This window comes from Mustelus asterias, chromosome 27 (genome assembly GCF_964213995.1).
Source record: "Mustelus asterias chromosome 27, sMusAst1.hap1.1, whole genome shotgun sequence".
NCBI classification, from domain to species: domain Eukaryota; kingdom Metazoa; phylum Chordata; class Chondrichthyes; order Carcharhiniformes; family Triakidae; genus Mustelus; species Mustelus asterias.
The window spans coordinates 1,403,787-1,428,771 of record NC_135827.1 but is presented as its reverse complement, the minus strand read 5'-3'; the positions used below and the strand labels follow the sequence as shown (position 1 = coordinate 1,428,771).

The 24,985-nt window shown below is 46.9% G+C and overlaps 1 protein-coding gene across 1 annotated transcript in view; it reads right to left on the bottom strand.

The window, feature by feature from the left end:
* Nucleotides 1-766: 766 nt before the first annotated feature.
* Nucleotides 767-24,985, bottom strand: part of nfrkb (nuclear factor related to kappaB binding protein) — an 80,902-nt gene continuing 56,683 nt past the window's right edge. Inside the window, exons 19-21 of the mRNA XM_078199234.1 lie at nt 4,860-4,966; nt 1,646-1,781; nt 767-1,120 (exon numbers count right to left, since the gene is read on the bottom strand). Of these exons, the coding sequence (XP_078055360.1) occupies nt 998-1,120; nt 1,646-1,781; nt 4,860-4,966 (366 nt within the window). The 3' untranslated portion in view covers nt 767-997. The remainder of the gene's footprint in view (nt 1,121-1,645; nt 1,782-4,859; nt 4,967-24,985) is intronic.

Here is a 24,985-nt window from a genome sequence, read left to right as displayed (position 1 = left end):
GCGCGCAAACGCACAGACGCACATGCACAGAGGCGCGCGCGCAAACACACAGACGCACATGCACAGAGGCGCGCGCGCAAACGCACAGAGGCGCGCGCGCGCAAACGCACAGAGGCACACACGCGCAGAGGCGCGCACGCACACGCGCAGAGGCGCGCACGCACACACACACAGAAACGCACACAAACACAAATGCGCGCGCGCACACAAACGCGCGCGCGCACACAAACGCGCGCACACGCACACAAACACGCACGCGCACACAAACACGCACGCGCACACAAACACGCACGCCCACACAAACACGCACGCCCACACAAACACGCACGCGCACACAAACACGCACGCGCACACAAACACGCACACAAACACGCACGCGCACACAAACACGCACGCGCACACAAACACGCACGCGCACACAAACACGCACGCACACACAAACACGCACGCACACACAAACACGCACGCACACACAAACACGCACGCACACACAAACACGCACGCACACACAAACACGCACGCACACACAAACACGCACACACACATTCACCTGTGATCAGGAACTGGAGCCCATGCTGATATTTCATCCCATCTGACAGGCTCCAAAACTGACTGCAGGATGCCCATTGCAGTGCCAGAGATCAGTGAACCTGGTACAGACTGGCATACGATTGGGGATCTTCAGGTATGGCTAACGAAGTCAGTCTTCACGAGACACATGCTACAGCCCCGTCAGTCAGAAAGGATTCCTGGGAGAACACATACATGACTCAGAAACTGTTTTATTGCAATTACTGTACAGGTTTGTAATGATATAGATTTATAGATTGAAGTAGATTACACGTGGAGTCAGTACATGAAGGGAGAATGGGAGCAGGTCCCTCAACACTGGACACAGCTGCCAGTTAAACGCAATGTGAAATAATGAGCAGACACTGGGAGATCCGGCTAATAAATAAATCCCTCTGGGCATTCGTCTGACAATCTGCTCCAATAATCACTGCTCCTGAGGCTGATTCACTGATGCTGCAGTTGTCACGACAACAGTGGAGATGGGTTTGGTGGAGCTGATGACTGTTCCTTGATGAAGTTGCTGAGTTGGCAGGTGCTGGATCCTCAACTGAAAACAGGGACACAAGATTAGAGTCAGAGGGGTTTACAGCATGGAAACAGGCCCTTTGGCCCAACTTGTCCATGCATCCTTTTATTTAACCACTAAGCTAGTCCCAATTTCCTGTGTTTGGCCCATATCCCCCTCTACCCATCTTACCCATGTAACTGTCTCAATGCTTTTAAAAGACAAAATTAAATTAGGGCAGGAGCAAGGATGTAGATCTTCGCCAGAGATTTGACCCACCAGACATCACTCTCTACAACACTTCCCACAGCAGGTTCCCATTAATATCAGTGATGGTGGGAAGGGAGTTATTATCAAATAAAGCAATCAGCCTGAAGATGTGAGAATCAAAGAGCCAACAGTGGATATATGCAAAGCAATATGGCTCAAAAGTGACAATCAATTTATTTACCTGGACCCTTAAACCACAACCAATTTCTTAATAACTGATGTCCAGCGCACACAAACACCAAAGAACAGCTGCACCATTTCCCCGATTCCCTCCAAATCCCCGCTCTGCCCCATTACCTGTGTGGCCTGCCCCTGCTGTTGAAGTTGCTGGAGTTGCTGTGCGGTGACAAAGCTGACAGGCTTGTTCCCCGTGATTAGTTTGGTCCCTGCTGGCATGGTCGTCAAAATGATGTTCCTCCCAAGTCCACTGATACTAGAAAGAAACAGAATTCACTGAGAAACAGCTGCACATTCAGAACTTTGATCAAAACGAGGGACAGCTGGCCCCAGCAATCCAGGAGACTCTGTCACCCTTTGGGTCCACGTGTGGTCAGACCAACCCCTGAACAACCTGGGAGCCTGGGTGGGATTGTGGTTGGTGCAGACTCGATGGGCCGAATGGCCTCATTCTGCACTGTAGGGACTCTATGATTCTATGAATGTTTACAGTATAGAAAGAGGCGGGCACACAGTGGTTAGCACTGCTGCCTCATAGCGCCAGGGACCTGGGTTCAATTCCAGCCATGGGTGTCCGTGTGGAACAAAGAACAGTGCAGCACAGGAACAGGCCCTTTGGCTCACCAAACCTGCGCTGACACATGACACCTTTCTAAAGTAAAAACCTTTTGTTTCTCTATGGTCCGTATCTCTATTTCCTGCCTATTCATGTACCTGTCACGATGTCTATTAAACATTGTTATTGTATCTGCTTCTAACACCTCCTCTGGCCGCACATTCCAGGCACTTGCTGCCCTGGATATAAAACCTGCCTCTCGCATCTCTTTTAAATTTCCCCCTCCTTTTACCTTAACCTTAACATTATTATGCCCCTGAATAATTGACATTTCTACCCTGGGAAAAAAGACTCCCGACTATCCAGTCTACCCACAATGTTGTAAACTTCTATCAGGTCGCTCCTCACCTTCTGATGTTTGTACATTCTTCCCGTGTCTGCGTGGGTTTCCTCCGGGTGCTCCAGTTTCCTCCCACAGTCCAAAGATGTGCGGGTTAGGTGGATTGGTCATGCTAAATTGCCCCTTAGTGTCCCAAGATATGCAGGTTAGATGGATGGGCCATGGTAAATGTGTGGGGCTCTGGGTTAGAGCAGGGGAGAGGGTCTCGGTAAGATGCTCCACCAGAGAATTGGTGCAGGCTCGATGGGCCAAATGTCCTCCTTCTGCACTGTAGGGATTCTATGAATTCTGCCTATTGTGTCCAGTATAATTACAGAGTACAATGCAGAAGGAGGCCATTCAGCCCTTTGAGTCTGCACCCGCTCTCCAAAAGAGCATATCACACAGGCCCACCTCCAACCCTCTCCCCATAACCCCATGCATTTAGCATGGCCAATCCACCTAACCTGCACATCTTTGGACTGTGGGAGGAAACCGGAGCACCCGAAGGAAACCCACGCAGACATGGGGAGAACATGCAGACTCCGCACAGACAGTGACCCAAGCCAGGAATCGAACCTGGGATCCCTGGTGCTGAGAGACAGCAGTGCCACCGTATTGCCCCCAATCTTATCATCCACAACAACCTTCTCTGTCACCTCATCAAAAAACTAAATCACTTTAGTGAAGCACAGTTTGCCTTTAACAAATCTGTGCTGGCTTTCCTTCATTCCCCCAAATGACTGTTACCCTCGATTATAATTTCTAAAAGCTTCGCCAATGCTGAGAATTAGATAATACTGAAGAAATTACTATCGGAGGATATGCAACCTGTCCTGTAATCCCTAGTTTGGTTTGCCAAACTCAACACAGACTAGTAATGGAACCTGATCCTTCTGGCTTAGAAGGATAATGTCCCTCTGGCCGTCCTTGTGTAGTCTGAGCACAGAGCAGTTCAGGACTAGAACCTCAAGACTGCACTGCCTCTACATTTAGATTACTTCAGTAGTTTGCTGTTCTGCAATGGCAGCTTAGTGCGGGCAAGTACATCACACCCAAAACTTTTTCTCAAACTACTTCAACATCTTGTTGAGTCATAGACTTCAGGAATCATAGAAACCTCACTGCGCAGGAGGAGGCCATTCAGCCCATCGAGTTTGCACCGACAACAATCCCACCCAGGCCCCATCCCCGTAATCCCACATATTTACCCCGCTAATCCCTCTAATCTACACATCCCGGGACAGTAAGGGGTAATTTAGCATGGCCAAAGCACCTAACCTGCACATCTTCGGACTGCAGGAGGAAACTGGAGCACCCGGAGGAAAACCATGCAGTCACGGGGAGAATGTGCAAACTCCACACAGACTGTGACCCAAGCCAGGAATCGAACTCGGGTCCCTGGAGCTGTGAGGCAGCAGTGCTAACCACTGTGCTGCTCCTGACATGACAGGAATGACATGAACATGATGGAAAAATGGATCAAAACATGGCAGATGGAGTTCAAATTGGAAAAGTGTGAAGTGATAGACTTTGGAATGATTAATATGGAAAGACAGCTATTATAAACAACTTGATTTTGAAAAGTGTTTGAGCGGAGAGACTTTGGGATCATTTATGCAATGCTTAAATACCAGCTGGAAATTTGGGCTACTTGCATTTATAAAAAGATGACTGGAAGATCTGGAACTGGTTAGGCCTCAGTATCACACTTCAGGTAAAAGGCCTGAAGGCACAGAGCAGGTTTACCAGGAATCAAAGAAACTTCAGTTATGAGGAAAGGTTGGAAAGATTAGCAATGTTCTCTTTGGAACAGAGAAGATCAAACGGTGATTTTAATATCGGATTCCACGACAATGAGAGGTTTAGTTACAGAAGATAAAGAAAAACAATTCTCTCTGGTCAATAATCAGAAATTCAAAATGATCTCGTTAGAAGATGAGGAGACATTTTCCCCACTCAGTTGTCAGGACTTGGGACGCTGGCACTGAGAAGGCAGCGGAAGCTGACAGCATCAATAATTGTAAAAGGCAGATAGGTACTAACAGCAGGGGTGTGGAGTTAAGCATGAATGCTCAACTCCGTGAGCCAACAGAAGATACGATGTAAGCTGTAAGTTTCCGTGTCCTCTTGCCTTTCTTTCAACACTTAACAATAACTTGAATATCTGCTAGCTCTGTCTGCTTGTAAATACTCTCTCAGTCCCTCAGCAGCTTCATCAGATTTGACTGTCATTCTTTTTAGATCATCTGCAAATTGGACCAATTGACATTTTAGCTGCTGAATCCAGATCATGTTTGTAAAAGATAAATAGAGGCCAGCACCTATCCTTGGTACGCTCTGCTTAATTCATCAGAGCTATTATCACCCCTGCCCACATTGCCCCAGCTATTACTTACTTTGCTCCAAGGTTACCCTTGATGATCTGTCCTGCCATCACCCCCTTTCCTTTAAGTGGTTGGTTAAGCACTGATAATGGCACAGTGATCGTAGCAGGCAGCTTAGTCTGTGAATGAAATCAGATGCAAATCATTAGTAACATGGTTCTAGCTGCTGTTATACATTCAGGGTTACTTTAGAGATAATACCTTCCTCGTTCACTGGACAGAGTTCACCTGAATAAACGCATCAGCACAGCATGATCCAAAGGGAGTAACATCCGTCAGTGGGACAGTCTGCTTTCCACGGTCAATCCTAGACACTGCACCAAATACAACGTGGGCCACAGTCACTCCCACAGTATGTTATATACAAACCACACACGGCAACTCCATTTCAAACAGTAACTAGCCTTCAATGTTTATTACCAGATCAAACTCTATAGAAAAACCCGATAAACATTCGCTCTTACTTTCTGCTATTTATTAAACCTGGTATATTTCCAGCACATTCCCAGATTCCAATATATACAACTTCCAGGAATACAATCGGACACTGTTGTATACAACCTCCGGGTACACAGTCTGCCCTGCAACACAACATCCGGGTAGAATTATAGAACAATGCAGATGCAGACCATTTGGCCCATCGAGTCTGCACCGACAACAATCCCACCCAGGCCCTATCCCCGTAACCCCACATATTTACTCTGCTGGTCCCCCTGACACTAAGGGGCAATTTAGCATGGCCAATCAACCTAACCTGCACATCTTTGGACTGTGGGAGGAAACCCACGCAGACACGGGGAGAATGTGCAAACTCCACACAGTCAGCTGAGGCCAGAATTGAACCCAGGTCCCTGCTGCTGTGAGGCATCAGTGCTAACCACTGTGCCACCGTGCTGCACACAGTCTAACCCTGTTATATACAACCTCCCTTTTGCTATTCATTCGTGAGACATGGGTGTCACTGGCTGGCCAGCATTTATTACCCATCCCTAGTTGCTCTTGTCCAGAGAGCAGTTGAGATTCAACCACACTGCTGTGGCTCTGGAGTCACATGTAGGCCAGACCAGGTAAGGGTGGCCGATTTCCTTCCCTGAAGGATATTAACGAACCAGATGGGTTTTTCTGACAATCGACAATGGTTTCATGGTCATCAGTAGATTCTTAATTCCAGACAGTTTTTTTATATTGAATTCAAATTCCACCATCTACCCGGGTCCCCAGAACATTAGCTGAGTTTCTGGAGTAATAGTCTTGCAATAATACCACTTGGCCATCACCTCCCCCTGTACACAGTCTGATTCTGCTCTCTACAACCTCCAGGTACAACTCATCTAAGCCTCCCAGAGGTATCAGTAGCTCACAGTGGTGAGTGAGGACAAGTGTGATGGTTGAATGGGATAGAATTGAGGCAGCACAGTTTAGGATGCACTACACTTCATCGGGGTTGGCATGTGGCAGGTCAGGAGGGAGAACACGGGAATAGTGAGTCTGTGGTTAAGGATTTCAGCAGCAGATGAGTTGAGGTCAGTGCAGAGATGTTTAATATTATGGATTTTGTAACGCAAAGGGTATGGGGTTGGAAACTCAGCTCAGGGTTCAATAGGTGGGTATGGTTTTCAACAATCTGAAACAATGCTTGTGGATGTAAGTAGTGGCAAGGATTAGATAAACGCTTGATTTAAAAACAGCTTTACAGCCAATAAAGTACTAATGGAGTGTTATCACTGTCGTAATGTGGGAAACACAGCAGCCAATTTACACACAGCAAGCCCCCACAATCAGATCAGATAAAACTGTTTTTGATGATGTTGATTGTGGAATACATATCAGCTCAGACAGCATGGAGAACTCCCATCTTCTTCTTCAAATTATCAATACCAAATCCGCTTCTTCAACCTTCGGAAGGGTGGAGGGAGTCATCGTTAGTCTAATCTCAAACTGGACTAGCCACATATATGCAGCCCGAGACTGAATAACTTGTGGCAATGGCTCAACTCTTAACTTCCCAAAGTCTCTCTCCCATTCACAAGGCCCAAGTCATGTGAGCACATGAATTCGGAGCAGGAGTAGGCTACCCAGCCCCTCGAGCCTGCTCTGACATTTGATAAGATCATGGCTGATCTGATTGTGACCCACTACGCCCCTGTCCGCCCTACACCCTTTGACTCCCTTGTCAGTAAAGAATCTACCTAACCCACATATTCACTGACCCTGCCTCCACTGCTGTCGGCGGAAGAGAATGCCACAGACTCAACTCTTAGAGGAAACAATTCTCAAATCTGCCTTAAATGGAAACGGCTTATTGTTAAACTGTGTCCGAGTTCTAGTCTATCCCACAAGGGGAAACATCCTCCATCCTCTCTTAAATGAGATCAAAACTGTCCACAGTACTTTAGATGTGGTCTCACCAATGCCCTGTAAACTGTATATCCCAGTCTCCAAGCAAAAAACAAGAACATTCCATTTGCCTGCCTATTCACTCGCTGTACCTGCATACTATTTGTGTTTCATGGATCAGGAATGTGCCAGGAGTGTAATGGAATACTCTCCACTTGCCTGGATGGTTTCAGCTCCAACAACACTCAAAAAACTGGACACCATCCAGCACAAACCAGTTCCCTGAATCAACAGCCTATCCATCTCCTTAAGCATTTACTCCCTTCACTATTGACGCATAGTGACAACAATGTGTACTTTCTACAAGAAGCATTGCAATAAGTTGCCAAGCCTACTTTGACAGCATATTCCAAACCAATGCCTCTACCACATGGGAGGTGCAAGGAAACACCATCACCTCCAAGTACTCCTCAAGGTCATGCACTATCCTGACTTGGAAATATATCGTCACTCCTTCATCACTCAAGTGCATAAAATCCTCCACAGAGCTTAGAATAAATAATGACCAACTGCCTTTCCTATGATTAATCTGGTGCTTAAATCCTAGATCACATTGATTGTAACTTCCATCCTATATGCCTTGGAGAAAGGCTGTAACCACTGAGATTTTGCCTATAAATAAACAGTAAAGCCAGCTTGCTAACAGCTCCTGGGTATTCCCATGAGACTTCACTCCTGTTCTATACACACATCACATCAGAACTCATTCTAAATTTAAATATCAAACTTACCTTGTAATAGGGGACAAGCACATGAATTAGAATCATTAATATTTATTGGCGATAAATATTTATTGGCGATAAATATCAGTGGTTGGTAAGCTGATGGAGAAGATCCTGAGGGACAGGATATATGAGCATTTAGAGAGGTTTAGTATGCTCAAGAATACTCAGCATGGCTTTGTCAAGGGCAGATCGTGCCTTACGAGCCTGGTGGAGTTCTTCGAAAATGTGACTAAACACATTGACGAAGGGAAAGCGGTAGATGTGGTTTATATGGATTTTAGCAAGGCGTTCGATAAGGTCCCCCATGCAAGGCTTCTAGAAAAAGTGAGAGGGCATGGGATCCAAGGGGCTGCTGCCCGGTGGATCCAGAACTGGCTTGCCCAAAGGAGGCAGAGAGTGGGTATAGATGGGTCTTTTTCTAAATGGAAGTCGGTCACCAGTGGTGTGCCCCAGGGATCTGTTCTGGGACCTTTGCTGTTTGTCATTTTCATAAATGACCTGGATATGGAAGCGGAGGGATGGGTTGGTAAGTTTGCCGACAACACGAAGGTTGGTGGGGTTGTGGATAGTCTGGAGGGATATCAGAAGTTACAGAGGGACATAGATAGGACGCAAGACTGGTGGCACGGTAGCACAGTGGTTAGCACTGCTGCTTCACAGCTCCAGGGACCTGGGTTCGATTCCCGGCTTGGATCACTGTCTGTGTGGAGTTTGCACATTCTCCCCGTGTCTGTGTGGGTTTCCTCCGGGTGCTCCGGTTTCCTCCCACAGTCCAAATATGTGCGGGTTAGGTTGATTGGCCATGCTAAAAAATTGCCCCTTAGTGTCCGGAGATGTGTAGGTCAGAGGGATTAGCGGGTAAAATATGTAGGGATATGGAGATAGGGCCTGGGTGGGATTGTGGTTGGTGCAGACTCGATGGGCCGAATGGCCTCTTTCTGCACTGTAGGGTTTCTACGATTCTACGACTGGGCGGAGAAGTGGCAGATGGACTTCAACCCAGATAAATGCGTCGTGGTCCATTTTGGTAGGTCAAATGGGATGAAGGAGTACAATATAAAGGGAAAGACTCTTAGTACTGTAGAGGATCAGAAGGACCTTGGGGTCCGGGTCCATAGGACTCTGAAATCGGCCCCGCAGGTGGAGGAGGTGGTTAAGAAGGCGTATGGTGTGCTGGCCTTTATCAATCGAGGGATTGAGTTTAGGAGTCCGGGGATAATGATGCAGTTATACAAGACCCTAGTCAGACCCCACTTGGAGTACTGTGCTCAGTTCTGGTTGCCTCACTATAGGAAGGATGTGGAAAAGATTGAAAGGGTGCAGAGGAGATTTACAAGGATGTTGCCTGGATTGAGTGGCATGCCTTATGAGGATAGGCTGAGGGAGCTCGGGCTTTTCTCCTTGGAGAGACGAAGGATGAGAGGAGACCTAATAGAGGTGTATAAGATGTTGAGAGGCATAGATCGGGTGGACACTCAGAGGCTTTTTCCCAGGGTGGAAATGTCTGCTACGAGAGGACACAGGTTTAGGGTGCTGGGGGTAGGTACAGGGGAGATGTCAGGGGTATGTTTTTCACACAGAGGGTGGTGGGCGAGTGGAATCGGCTGCCGTCAGTGGTGGTGGAGGCGAACTCAATAGGGTCTTTTAAGAGACTCCTGGATGAGTACATGGAGCGTAATAGGATGGAGGGTTATAGGTAGGTCTAGAAGGTAGGGATGCGTTCGGCACAACTTGTGGGCCGAAGGGCCTGTTTGTGCTGTAGTTTTTCTATGTTTCCTCTCTGAGAATTCAAAAGACACAGATTGAAACGGAACAGCTCCTTATACATCCCGGAAAATGGCACTGGGAATTCGATTCACTCCATGAAATAACAAGGGCAGGCTGGTTCCTGAAATGTAAATATCTTAACCATTCAAATTTAAAAACAGACCTTTTCAGATTGTATAAGTCACACAGCAGGATGAAGCTTAAAATTAATCCTCACTCTGCCTAAAAATCAAAGATATTTGAAACCAAATGATATTTGAAATAGTAATTTGAGATTCTAGCTGAGCATGCTGTGAAAATTTCCCTGCAGAAAACCACCCTCAAACTCCCACCACAACGCAATGCTGGTTCACTCCCTGCAGACCTGCAAAGCTCCTGCTTGCATCGTGACAGGACATTGGGAAGTTTCCTGCAAAGCTCCTCTTCTCATGTTTTGGGGTGGAATTATAACCAGACAAAAATACTTCACTTTTGCCACACCGGTCAATGAGTGATTGGATGCCTGTTGGGAGTAAACTGTGTTTCCCTCCCTCACAGCCAGCTACACATTGAAAGGAGGAGAGGACAAACTCACCCCCCTACTCCACACCCCCAGCCTGCAGCTGCTCAAGTTAACAGTGAGAGTACTGGAATCTGAAATGTGTTCACTGAGCTGGAGTTGGTGATTGTTCTGTCAGTGACAGTTCAGTCGGGCAGCATGGTCGGTGCAGGCTTGGAGGGCCAAAGGACCTGTTCCTGTGCTGTTCCACTGGAGCAAGCTGAGAGGGAGTGATTGGAGGCAGCAGTGCTGGTGAGAGATTAAGTGAATTGTTTATTTATTTAATTAGTCAGCTCGTGTGTGTGTTTTTTTGGCCTTTACTTTAGCAGTAGTATTTTAAGTTTAAAGTGAAAACTGGAAGTGGGCGGCTAAGGAGTCTGGGAAGTGTTTTTAAGCGCGTGAAGTATAAAAGGTAGGCTGCAGTATACAGCGGGCAGCGTAGGGAGCGGGCAGGGAGTGAGTGGGAAGCAGAGTGTGAGCTATAAGGCTTTGGCTCACAGGGCTTAGGCAGAAAGGGCGAGCAGGGGTGAGTTTAATTCATTTTTGCTGTTTCTACCTGGTACTGGCAAGGTATCTAGAGGGGATGGGTGTGCAGGCAGTGCTATGTTCCTCTTGCACTATGTTTGAGGTGAGGGACGACGACAGTGTCCCTGCTGATTACACCTGTGGGAAGTGCACCCATCTGCAGCTCCTCCAAAACCGTGTTAGGGAACTGGTGTTGGATGAACTTAGGATCATTAGGGACGCAGAGGTGGCCATAGACAGAAGCTTAAGGGATACAGTTACTCCGAGGAATGAAAACAGATGGGTGATGGTGAGAGGGGCTGGGAGGAAGCAGTCCGTGCAGGGATCCCCTGTGGTCGTTCCCCTTAGCAACAAGTATTCCGCTTTGGATACGGTTGAGGGGGATGACATACCAGTGGTGAGCCGCAGTGAGAGGATCTCCAGCACTGTGTCCGTCTCTGTGGCTCGGGAGGGTAAGGGGCAGAGCGGGAGGGCAATAGTTATTGGGGACTCGTTAGTTAGAGGGATAGATAGAAGGTTCTGTGGCAGCAAAAGAGACTCACGGATGGTATGTTGCCTACCGGATGCCAAGGTCCGTGACGTCTCAGACCGTGTTTTCCGGATTCTGAAGGGGGAGGGGAAACAGTCACAAGTCGTGGTACACATTGGTACCAATGACATAGGTAAGAGAAGGGACGGGGATTTAAAGCAGGAATTTCTGGAGCTGGGCTGGAAGCTGAGAGCCAAGACAAAACATGTGGTCATCTCTGGTACGTTGCCGGTGCCACGTGATAGCGAGTTGAGGAACAGGGAGAGAGTGCAGTTAAACATGTGGTTGCAGGGATGGTGTAGGAGGGAGGGTTTCAGATACGTGGATAATTGGAACACATTCTGGGGAAGGTGGGACCTGTACAAACAGGACGGGGTGCACCTGAACCAGAGGGGCACCAATATCCTAGGAGGGAAATTTGTTACGGCTCTTCAGGGGGGTTTAAACTAATAAGTCAGGGGAGTGGGAAAAGGAGTTGTAGTCTAGAAGTCAGTGAGGGTGGTGAGGTATTGGGGAAGGTATCAGGGTCAAGGGTGGGTACCGGTAGACAGGAAGGTGGGTTGAAGTGTGTCTACTTCAATGCAAGGAGCATCCAGAACAAGGTAGATGAACTTGGGGCGTGGATTGGTACTTGGGACTACGATGTTGTGGCCATTACGGAGACGTGGGTAGAACAAGGACAGGAATGGTTGTTGGACGTTCCGGGGTATAGATGTTTCAGTAAGTGTAGGGAAGCTGGTAAAAGAGGTGGAGGAGTGGCATTGTTAATCAAGGATAGTTTAACGGCTGCGGAAAGGCACTTCGAGGGGGATCTGCACACTGAGGTAATATGGGCTGAGGTTAGAAATAGGAAAGGAGCGGTCACGTTGCTAGGAGTTTACTATAGGCCCCCAAATAGTAATAGAGATGTGGAGGAAGAAATTGCTAAGCAGATTATGGATATGTGTGGGGGTCACAGGGTAGTTGTCATGGGGGACTTTAACTTTCCAAATATTGATTGGAACCTTTGTAGGTCAAATAGTTCGGATGGGGCAGTTTTTGTGCAGTGTGTGCAGGAGGGTTTCCTGACACAATATGTGGATAGGCCGACAAGAGGTGAGGCCACATTGGATTTGGTACTGGGAAATGAACCGGGCCAAGTGTTAGATTTGGTTGTGGGAGAGCACTTTGGAGATAGTGACCACAATTCGGTGTCTTTTGTTATTGCAATGGAGAGGGATAGGGCCGTACGGCAGGGCAAGGTTTACAATTGGGGGAGAGGTAATTATGATGCGATTAGGCAAGAATTAGGGGGCATAAGTTGGGAACAGAAACTGTCAGGGAAAGGAACTCATTGTTCCACAGGACCAGGCTGAGGAGAAGGCAGTTGGTTTGTTCACTACATTTATTTATTTATTTATTTTAAGTTAAATTTGTGTAAAAAAAATCGGAGGTTTTTTTTAAAACAGGTAGTGGGCCCAGCAGGAGTCTGGGAAGGTTTTTGGAGGGTTTAAAAGTAGGCCGCACTTTTGAGCGGGCAGCGTCGTTAGCGGGCAGCAGAGTGAGCAGGAGGCAGAGTGAATGCTGTAGGGCTTTGGCTCACAGGGCTTGGGCGAGCAGGGGTGAGTTAATTCATTTTTTGCTGTTTCTACCTGGTACTGGCAAGGTATCTAGAGGGGATGGGTGTGAAGGCAGTGCAATGTTCCTCTTGCACTATGTTCGAGGTGAGGGACGACGTCAGTGTCCCTGCTGATTATATCTGTGAGAAGTGCATCCATCTGCAGCTCCTCCAAAACCGTGTAAGGGAACTGGAGCTGGAGTTGGAGGAACTTAGGATCATTAGGGATGCAGAGATGGCCATAGACAGAAGCTTCAGGGATACAGTTACTCCGAGGAATGAAAATAGATGGGTGACGGTGAGAGGGGCTGGGAAGAAGCAGTCGGTGCAGGGATCCCCTGTGGTCGTTCCCCTTAGCAATAAGTATTCCGCTTTGGATACGGTTGAGGGGGACGACATACCAGTGGTGAGCCGCAGTGAGAGGATCTCCGGCACTGAGTCCGTCCCTGTGGCTCAGGAGGGTAAGGAGGAGAGCGGGAGGGCAATAGTTATTGGGGACTCATTAGTTAAAGGGATAGATAGGAGGTTCTGTGGCAGCAAAAGAGACTCGAGGATGGTTTGTTGCCTAGCGGATGCCAGGGTCCGTGACGTCTCGGACTGTGTTTTCCGGATTCTTAAGGGGGAGGGGAAACAGTCACAAGTCGTGGTACACATTGGTACCAACGACATAGGTAAGAGAAGGGACGGGGATTTAAAACAGGAATTTCGGGAGCTGGGCTGGAAGCTGAGAGCAAAGACAAAACATGTGGTCATCTCTGGTACGCTACCGGTGCCACGTGATAGCGAGTTGAGGAACAGGGAGAGAGTGCAGTTAAACATGTGGTTGCAGGGATGGTGTAGGAGGGAGGGTTTCAGATACGTGGATAATTGGAACACGTTCTGGGGAAGGTGGGACCTCTACAAACAGGACGGGGTGCACCTGAACCAGAGGGGCACCAATATCCTGGGAGGGAAATTTGCTACGGCTCTTCAGGGGGATTTAAACAAATTTGTCAGGGGAGTGGGAAAAGGAGTTGTAGTCCGGAAGTCAGTGTTGAGGGTGGTGAGGTATTGGGGAAGGTATCAAGGTCAAGGGTGGGTACCGGTAGACAGGAAGATGGGTTGAAGTGTGTCTACTTCAATGCAAGGAGCATCCGGAACAAGGTGGATGAACTTGGGGCGTGGATTGCTACTTGGGACTACGATGTTGTGGCCATTACGGAGACGTGGGTAGAACAAGGACAGGAATGGTTGTTGGACGTTCCGGGGTATAGATGTTTCAGTAAGTGTAGGGAAGCTGGTAAAAGAGGTGGAGGAGTAGCATTGTTAATCAAGGATAGTTTAACGGCTGCGGAAAAGCACTTTGAGGGGGATATGCACACTGAGGTAATATGGGCTGCAATTAGAAACAGGAAAGGAGCGGTCACGTTGCTAGGAGTTTACTATAGGCCCCCAAATAGTAATAGAGATGTGGAGGAAGAAATTGCAAAGCAGATTATGGATACGTGTGGGGGTCACAGGGTAGTTGTCATGGGGGACTTTAACTTTCCAAATATTGATTGGAACCTTTGTAGGTCGAATAGTTTGGATGGGGCACTTTTTGTGCAGTGTGTGCAGGAGGGTTTCCTGACACAATATGTGGATAGGCCGACAAGGGGTGAGGCCACATTGGATTTGGTACTGGGAAATGAACCGGGCCAAGTGTTAGATTTGGTTGTGGGAGAGAACTTTGGAGATAGTGACCACAATTCGGTGTCTTTTGTTATTGCAATGGAGAGGGATAGGGCCGGACGGCAGGGCAAGGCTTACAATTGGGGGAGAGGTAATTATGATGCGATTAGGCAAGAATTAGGGGGCATAAGATGGGAACAGAAACTGTCAGGGAAAGGCACTGATGAAAAGTGGAACTTTTTCAAGGAACAAATACTGGGTGTCCTTGATAGGTATGTCCCTGTCAGGCAGGGAGGAAATGGCCGAGTGAGGGAACCGTGGTTCACAAAAGAGGTGGAATGTCTTGTGAAAAGGAAGAGGGAAGCTTATGTAGGGATGAGGAAACAAGGTTCAGATGGCTCGACTGAGGGTTACAAGTTAGCAAGGAACGAGCTGAAAAAGGGGCTGAGGAGAGCTAGGAGGGGACATGAGAAGTCCTTGGCGGGTCGGATCAAGGAAAACCCCAAGGCTTTTTACTCTTATGTGAGGAATAAAAGAATGACCAGGGTGAGGTTAGGGCCGGTCAAGGACAGTGGTGGGAACTTGTGTATGGAATCAGTAGAGATAGGCGAGGTGATGAATGAATACTTTTCTTCAGTTTTCACCAAGGAGAGGGGCCATGTTTTTCAGGAAGAGAAGGTGTTACAGGCTAATAGGCTGGAGGAAATAGATGTTCGGAGGGAGGATGTATTGGCAGTTTTGAATAAACTGAAGGTCGATAAGTCCCCTGAGCCTGATGAAATGTATCCTAGGATTCTTTGGGAGGCGAGGGATGAGATTGCAGAGCCTTTGGCTTTGATCTTTGGGTCCTCGCTGTCCACGGGGATGGTGCCAGAGGACTGGAGAGTGGCAAATGTTGTTCCTCTGTTTAAGAAAGGGAATAGAAATGACCCTGGTAATTATAGACCGGTTAGTCTGACTTCGGTGGTTGGTAAATTGATGGAAAAGGTCCTTAGGGATGGGATTTACGACCATTTAGAAAGATGCGGATTAATCCGGGATAGTCAGCACGGATTTGTGAAGGGCAAATCGTGCCTCACAAATTTGATAGAATTTTTTGAGGAGGTAACTAGGTGTGTTGATGAAGGTAGGGCGGTTGATGTCATATACATGGATTTTAGTAAGGCGTTTGATAAGGTCCCCCATGGTCGGCTTATGATGAAAGTAAGGAGGTGTGGGATAGAGGGAAAGTTGGCCGATTGGATAGGTAACTGGCTATCTGATTGAAGACAGAGGGTGGTGGTGGATGGAAAATTTTCGGACTGGAGGCAGGTTGCTAGCGGAGTGCCGCAGGGATCGGTGCTTGGTCCTCTGCTCTTTGTGATTTTTATTAATGACTTAGAGGAGGGGGCTGAAGGGTGGATCAGTAAATTTGCTGATGACACCAAGACTGGTGGAGTAGTGGATGAGGTGGAGGGCTGTTGTAGGCTGCAAAGAGACATAGATAGGATGCAAAGCTGGGCTGAAAAATGGCAAATGGAGTTTAACCCTGATAAATGTGAGGTGATTCATTTTGGTAGGACTAATTTAAATGTGGATTACAGGGTCAAAGGTAGGGTTCTGAAGACTGTGGAGGAACAGAGAGATCTTGGGGTCCATATCCACAGATCTCTAAAGGTTGCCACTCAAGTGGATAGAGCTGTGAAGAAGGCATATAGTGTGTTAGCTTTTATTAACAGGGGGTTGGAGTTTAAGAGCCGTGGGGTTATGCTGCAACTGTACAGGACCTTGGTGAGACCGCATTTGGAATATTGCGTGCAGTTCTGGTCACCTCACTATAAGAAGGATGTGGAAGCGCTGGAAAGAGTGCAGAGGAGATTTACCAGGATGCTGCCTGGTTTGGAGTGTCGGTCTTATGGGGAAAGGTTGAGGGAGCTGGGGCTGTTCTCTCTGGAGCGGAGGAGATTGAGGGGAGACTTAATAGAGGTTTATAAAATGATGAAGGGGATAGATTGAGTGAACGTTCAAAGACTATTTCCTCGGGTGGATGGAGCTATTACAAGGGGGCATAACTATAGGGTTCGTGGTGGGAGATATAGGAAGGATATCAGAGGTAGGTTCTTTACGCAGAGAGTGGTTGGGGTGTGGAATGGACTGCCTGCAGTGATAGTGGAGTCAGACACTTTAGGAACATTTAAGCGGTTATTGGATAGGCAGATGGAGCACACCAGGATGATAGGTAGTGGGATAGCTTGATCTTGGTTTCAGATAAAGCTCGGCACAACATCGTGGGCCGAAGGGCCTGTTCTGTGCTGTACTGTTCTATGTTCTATGTAATTTTCTTTGTTCTTTAATTACTGTCGCATTTGAGGATTTCTGAATATGCCTCAATGTTGATACAGTCCTCACCACCTCAACTGCCAGAGTTTCAATCATAGAAAATCATAGAAACCCTACAGTGCAGAAACAGGCCATTCGGCCCATCAAGTCTGCACCGACCACAATCCCACCCAGACCCTACCCCCATATCCCTACATATTTACCCCCATATCCCTACATTTTTACCCGCTAATCCCTCTAACCTACACATCCCAGGACACTAAGGGGCAATTTTAGCATGGCCAATCAACCTAACCCGCACATCTTTGGACTGTGGGAGGAAACCGGAGCACCCGGAGGAAACCCACGCAGACACGAGGAGAATGTGCAAACTCCACACAGACAGTGACCCAAGCCGGGAATCGAACCTGGGTCCCTGGAGCTGTGAAGCAGCAGTGCTAACCACTGTGCTACCGTGCCGCCCGGTTGTTGGGACAGTTGTTATATTGGATCTCCATTTTAAAATTGCTGTTGACAGCACCTTCACAGCCCCTTTGTTTCAGGTACAAACAGTGGCTCAGATTTTGTTCATTTACACCATGTTCTACAAACGTTAGCTGACATTTTCTGTGTGGTTAGTGCAATGATTAGCCTGCTGTCCCTTTACCTCTATGAAGTCTTCTACAAGCACTGAGCACAAGGAGGACACCCCGCAGGACATTTCCTGGTGCCATGTGCTGAATGAGAGAGAGGGGCAGGTTAGAGCTGTTGGCACATGGGCAGGAAGGTAGTGCAAGATGGGAGGTTTCAGATTCCGAGAGACACTGGAACAAGTCTGTGAATCAGACTGGCATCACTATCCTCACACATACGGTAATTAATGTCAGCAGAGGATTGAACTAATAAACACTGAAAGGTGGGTGGGGTGGGAGAAGCTAAACACAGACTACTTGCATCCCAAACAGTTGACACAACATGCGGGAGACAGAATGTGATCACATAACCAACATAAGCTCTGCAATCCTGCCACATCCAGTCGTGAACGGTGGTGAACAATTAAATAACTAATTGAAGGAAGTGGCGTCACAAACAACGTCATCCTCGATAATGCGGGAGCCTAGCACATTAGTGCAAAAGACGAAGTTGAAGCATTCGCAGCAATCTTCAGCCAGAAATGCCGAGTGGGTGATCCAGCTCAGCCTCCTCCAGTGGTCCCCAACCAATTCGATTCACTCCATTTGATATCATGAACACTTGAAGTAACTGGATACTGCAATGACTACTGGCCCTCCGGCATCTAGCCGGCAATGTGGAAAATTGCCCAGGTATGTCCTGTCCACAGATCTTGGGTTCATGTCACACTATCTGTAACCCCCACAACTTGCCTGGACTTGCAAAATCTCACTAGCTGTCCTGTCTGGAAACAATACACATCTCTTTAAACCTGTGCTTAACCCTCCCTCCACTCACATTGTCTGTACCTTTAAGAATTGATTAGCTGTATTAGCATTGATTAGCTTGATTAGCATTCCAATCATTATTCTGTAAATTGAGTTTGTGTCTCTGTGTGCCCTGTTTGTGAGCACATCTCCCACTCCACCTGACGAAGGAGCAGCGCTCCAAAAGCTAGTGGCTTTTGCTACCAAATAAACCTGTTGGACTTTAACCTGGTGTTGTTAGATTTCTTACTCTGTCCACAAAAAGCAGAACAAATCCAACATGACCAATTACTGTCCCATCAGTCTACTCTCGATCTTCAGTAAAGCGATGCAAGTGTTATCAACATTGCCGTCAAGCAATAACCAATGCTCAGTTTGTATTTCGCCAGGGTCACTCCACTCTTGACCTCATTACAACCTTGGTCCAAAAATGGACAAAACAGCTGAACTCAAGAGGTGAGGTGAGAGTGACTGCCCTTGACTGAATGATGCAACAAGGAGGCTTAGCAAAAACAAAGCCAGGGAATCAGCAAGAAAACTGTGCGGGTCATAGCGAGCAGAAAGGATGATGACCATGAGTGTTTGAGGTCATCATCACACTCCAGGACATCACTGCAGAGGTTCCTCAGGGTGGTGTCCTGACTCAAGCATCTTCAGTTGCTTTATTATCACCTTCCCTCAAGCATAAGTGATGTTTGCTGATGATTGCACAATATTCAGCATCATTCACAACTTCTCAGATACTGAGAGCAGTCCATGTTCACAAACAGCAAGCTCTGGACAACATTTAGCTGTGGGATGATAAGTAGCAAGCAACATTCTTCCACACAAGCCCAAGCAATAATCATCTCCATCAAGAGAGAATCTCAGCATTTAATAGCATTACTGGTGCTGAATTCCTCTACTTTCAAGAACCTGGAACCACCACTGACCAGAAACTGAACTGGACGAGGCATATAAATACCATGGCTACAAGAACAAGTCAAAGGCTGAGAATTCTGTGGTGAATAACTCACCTCCTGACTCCTTAAAGCATGTTCTCCATCTACAATGCACAAGATAAGGGTGTGAGGGAGTAAGTGAAGTTCCAACAACATTAAAGTTCAACCCCATTCAGGACAAAGTAACCTGCTATATTCACACACCATCCACCCCTGAAACATTCACTCCCTCCATCAACTGATGCATAATGGCAGCAGTATGGACTCTATACAAGATGCACTGCAGCAACTCACCAAGGCTTCTTCAACAGTAACTTCTAAACCAACTACCAACTTGAAGGAGAAGGCATGGGAACACCATCACCTGCAAGTTCCCCTCTAAGCCACACGCCATCGTGACTGTGTACCAATGCATTTGTTTCAAATCGAAGTGACCTCAGCATTCCAACATTCAATGCAGTTAGTGTATGTAACACAGGATAATGTCCATACTAACACCAGAACATGACCTTGCTGCATTATATAAATGTGAAGTGAAGAAAAGGAAACTACAGCTGTGTTTCACAAACTATTTTACAATCTGACCCCATTTGAACTCATCACCATATCCTCAAGGGCACTTAAGGATGGGCAACAAATGCTTGTCCCAAGTCCATGTCCCATGAAGGAGTAGATTTTAAAAAACTCGTGGCAATTAACATCACCTCAGATGCCAACAAAAACAGTAAAGCAATGTAGGCACATTCAGTGTATAATTATCAAGGTTCAAGAAGAATCAACATATATTATACATCAAATAAATAAGAAAATACTTTGTAAAAATGTTATTATTTTATGTACTTGTCTAGGTTTCAGCCAAGCTGTCTATATTCCCTGACTCATTCCCTGTCTATATTCCCTGACTCATTCCCTGTCTATATTCCCTGACTCATTCCCTGTCTATATTCCCTGGTGATAGGGAATCTTCTCCCCACTCCCTCCACCACACACACTGTAAACAGCAAAACTCCCCCACCCAGACACACCTCTCTTCCCAAACATTTAAGAAAATGCTTAAAAGCAGGCATCATCTTTTACTGTCCAGGAAAAGCTACATTAAAACTCCTGAAGCCTGTAATAAGTGACTGTTCATGATAATGAAATTTGACACCAAGCTTTAAGTGGCTTATAAATGTAGCCGACTGGATTTGACCATGTACATGGTGCATGCTACCAAATATTTCACTGTGTTTTATCTTGTGTAACATGGAGACTGTTAACATGTTCAAACAGTAAGAAGTCTCACAACACCAGGTTAAAGTCCAACAGGTTTATTTGGTAGCAAATACCATAAGCTTTCGGAGCGCTGCTCCTTCGTCAGATGGAGTGGATATCTGTTCTCCAACAGTGCACAGACACAGAAATCAAGTTACAGAATACTAATACCAACGCCGGCATCTCCACATCATAACATGTTCACACACAAGGTAAATGCTAAAATCTGAAAACTAATAGAAACTATTGTTTGAAATTATCTCTTTGTTTCTGCTGTGGGAGACCCTCTTCCTTTAATCCTCTTCCAAAGGCATTGCCACAAGCACAGCATTGTTCAACCCACCAGCAGCCTCGAGTTTTTTGGTCCAATCATTCATTCTTTACATGTAAGCTTAGACAATGAATGTCAGAAGGCTACTTAGTCACAGGGACTATCACAGCCAAGCCTATGTTGTCTTCAGCCTAATTCCAAACTAATCACCGAACAGCACCTCATGTCATTTCTAACACCCAACTCACCTGACCCCCAGTCTGATCGTCCAACATGCCTGTCCCCAATATCTGATTTCCAAATTCCCCACCTCCCAATTTCTTATGTCCTGCACTCCCTAATGTTGAATTCAGCCCAGATGTCAAACATCGAATTCCCACACCCCGCCCAGCAATGTCCAACTCACACCCACTCTGTTCCCCAACTGCCTACCTGCTTGGCAGACAGTAAGTCAGTCCCTGCTGTTAAATTCAGCAGAACCTCCAGGTAAACCGTACCTCCGGGACATTAAATCTTTCATCCTGCCTCACTCCCACATGGGAAACATCCTCGCAACATCCACCCTGTCAAGTCCCCTCAGGATCCTGCATGTTTCAACAACATCACCTCTTATTCTTCTCAGCTCCAAGGGCCAGCCTGTAATTTCCTTGATGGTCTTTATTTATTTGAATTTTATCAACACCCTCTGATATGTTTGTAGGATTATAGAAGTAATCTGGAACATCAGGATAGTCGCTACCATAGTATGGGAGTGATTGTAACCATGGCAACTATGGTCCTGAGTCTTGGAAGATCAACCCAAATCAATCAAAACTATTGTAAAGTTTGGGGAACAAGAAAGTTATAATTGTAGGATCAGCTTGCTCATATCTCATTGGATTAAAGGTGATTTGTTTACTTTTGTGTAGGGGCCTGAAAAAAAGGATAAATGAAAGAAAAATTAAAAGAGTGTGTTTTCTTGAAATATGGGTGAATTTAATGAAAAAGACATTTACTATTGTTCTTTGTTTTCTGGTGAGTTTCAATATCCTGTTTACTGGGCCAGTGAACAGATACTGTTTGTTTGAGTGATGTAAGCGAAGCCAATCCGTTTTCTAGAGAGCTGCACTTTAAGCCAATCAGATTACTTAGGGGGAGGGAAAAAGAAAAAACAGCGGGAGGCAGAGGAAGCTGCAGTGGGGAGACACACGGGGGAGGGGGGAGGGGAAGAGGAAGCTGCCGTGGGGAGACACGTGGGGAAGAGGAAGCTGCAGTGGGGGGAGACACACGTGGGGGAGAGGAAGCTGCAGTGGGGAGACACGTGGGGAAGAGGAAGCTGCAGTGGGGAGACACACGGGGGAGGGGGGAGGGGAAGAGGAAGCTGCCGTGGGGAGACACGTGGGGAAGAGGAAGCTGCAGTGGGGGGAGACACACGTGGGGGAGAGGAAGCTGCAGTGGGGAGACACACGTGGGGAAGAGGAAGCTGCAGTGGGGGGAGACACACGTGGGGGAGAGGAAGCTGCAGTGGGGAGACACACGGGGGGGGGGAAGAGGAAGCTGCAGTGGGGAGACACGTGAGGGAGAGGAAGCTGCAGTGGGGAGACACACGTGGGGAAGAGGAAGCTGCAGTGGGGAGACACACGGGGGGGGGAAGAGGAAGCTGCAGTGGGGAGACACGTGAGGGAGAGGAAGCTGCAGTGGGGAGACACGTGAGGGAGAGGAAGCTGCAGTGGGGAGACACACGTGGGGGAGAGGAAGCTGCAGTGGGGAGACACGTGAGGGAGAGGAAGCTGCAGTGGGGGGAGACACACGTGGGGGAGAGGAAGCTGCAGTGGGGAGACACAAGTGGGGGAGAGGAGCTGTTTCCATGCGGTAAAAACCCAGTTTTAACGTCGAGGCAAATAATATTTGTAGACGAACATATTTCACAGTATGGGCACAAATATTACTGTGCAGTTAAAGCTCGTGTTTGTCGCGGTTTAGTAACTCGGTTTTTCCAGTTTGAAGTGAAAGGCAGCAAGGTTTAGTCCTGTTTGTTATTTTCATTACTGTTGAGAAAAAGTGTAAAGTGCATCGTCTTGTCCTCTCAAGCGTGGACGTTTCTGCCAGAAACTGCCGGTGAGGGACAGTCAGCTATAAACGCCGGGCGTAGTTTTCACTGAGAAGACGGAGAGAACGAGGATTAGCTGAAGCTAACTTGCTAAGTAGCACTGCCGAGGAGGACAGACTTCAGCGAACTGGACCTGCGTCACTACACGGACAGCCTGCTGCACTTTTCTTTCCTGCTGCATCATCTTCCCGCTCGCAGACCCTTCTGGACTGTGTGTGTCATGGTTGCGTGAGTAACTGGAGACGATACTATCAGACACTGAACGGTATCAGCAGTGTGTTGTTGAGGGCGTGTTTTCTTCATATGTGCACCAACGTATGGGCCCCAACGTTTATAAATCCAAGCGCTTGGTAATATTTTGAACATTTCTCAGGGTTGAAACTGTTTAATTGAAAAATCTTTAGATTTGGGACTCTTCGCCTGTTTTATGAGACGCAACAATGCAAGAAAATAAATTTATTTTTGTTATTCCTTTTGCATGGTTGTCCTGAACCTTTTCTTATTATAAGGTTTACATATTTACCATTTTAGGAGGCACCGCGCTATTATTAATAGGTTATTACTCTAGATTGCAACTGCAAACACTAATCGTTTTCATTCATGCCTGTACTGACATTTATTGGTAAATAGGAAATTTAGCCGAGCTCAACACCAACCACTAAGAACTCAGGATCCTGTTAACTGAACATTTACATATTAGCCCCTTATAACATCGAGCACATCCCAGGCACAGCTTCACTTCACTCAGCTGCTCAGAGCATATCGTTGTCAGCAGGGGGTGACATTTGTGATAACCAATCCAAAGATTACAATGATCTGTGCTTCTGGACCTTCAAATCTCTTTGGATCTCCACAGTTTCTACTTTTCCATCATTGAGAAAGTGCCCTACTCTATCAGTCCAGTGAATGGCCTCACGTGTCTACACTACAATCCATTTGCCACAGTTTTGCTCATTCAGTGAATTTACCAGCATCTCTTTGTAATTTTATGCTTCCGTTTACACAGCTTACAATCTCACGTATCTGTATATCCGTGATAAATCTGGACACTTAGCTTTCTATTTCACCATCAACATTGATAAACATGGGTGAATAGTTGAGGCCCCAGATAGGACACCACCAGTCACACCCTGCCAATTAGAATCCCGGAACTCTGTCTCCTGCTGCTCAGCCAATTCCCTAAACAGCTCAATAATTTGCCCTCAATTCCATGGGCTTCAACTTTAGCTAACAACCTCTTACAAGGGACTTTATCAAATGCCGTTCGGTAAAATAAGAGGCCTGGAAATTCTTGCTGGATATGGAGGCTACAACATCAGAGGCCTGTACCAAAAATATGATCCTGGCACTATACTGGATTGCTATAGGTAGCAACTGGTCAAGGAACCCTAGCAACAACCAGGATCTAGGACAGTAGAGACACCTCAGGAACAGGTTAGACCAGTTGTCAAAAAGAGAATGGGAACAATTGAAACATGCAATTTTAAAAAGGTGAGCAGCACAGTATGTTTTAACGTTTTTTAAAAAAAGTTTATTTATTAGTGTCACAAGTAGGCTTACATTAATTAACACTGCAATGAGATTACTGTGAAAATCCCCTAGTCGCCGCACTCCAGCGCCTGTTCGGGTAGAGTGAGGGAGAATTTAGCATGGCCAATACACCTAACCAGACGTCTTTCGGATCGTGGGAGGAAACCAGAGCACCCGGTGGAAACCCACGCAGACATGGGGAGAACGTGCAGATTCCACAAAGACAGTGACCCAAGCTGGGAATCGAATCCAGGTCCCTGGAGTTGTGAGGCAGCAGTGCTAACCACTGTGTCGCCCTTGTTAGAGAGAATATTGAAAGAAATGTCTGCCATTCCCAATATATAACAAACAGTTTAAAAAAGGCAGTGCTGGGACTGTTGAAATGATATCCGTGCAAGTATACAAAACAAGTCCTTCTGCGTTCAGGGCACGGTTCACAGACATTATTCCCAGCAGCGAGGCCGCATTTCAGCAGGTACGAGGTACTACCACAAACAGATACTTCCAATAAACCAGTAACCAGGAGAGGGAGGAATTCCCAGAGGCCACACCATGGCCATGCCTTGAGGAAATAATTCAAAATTTTAG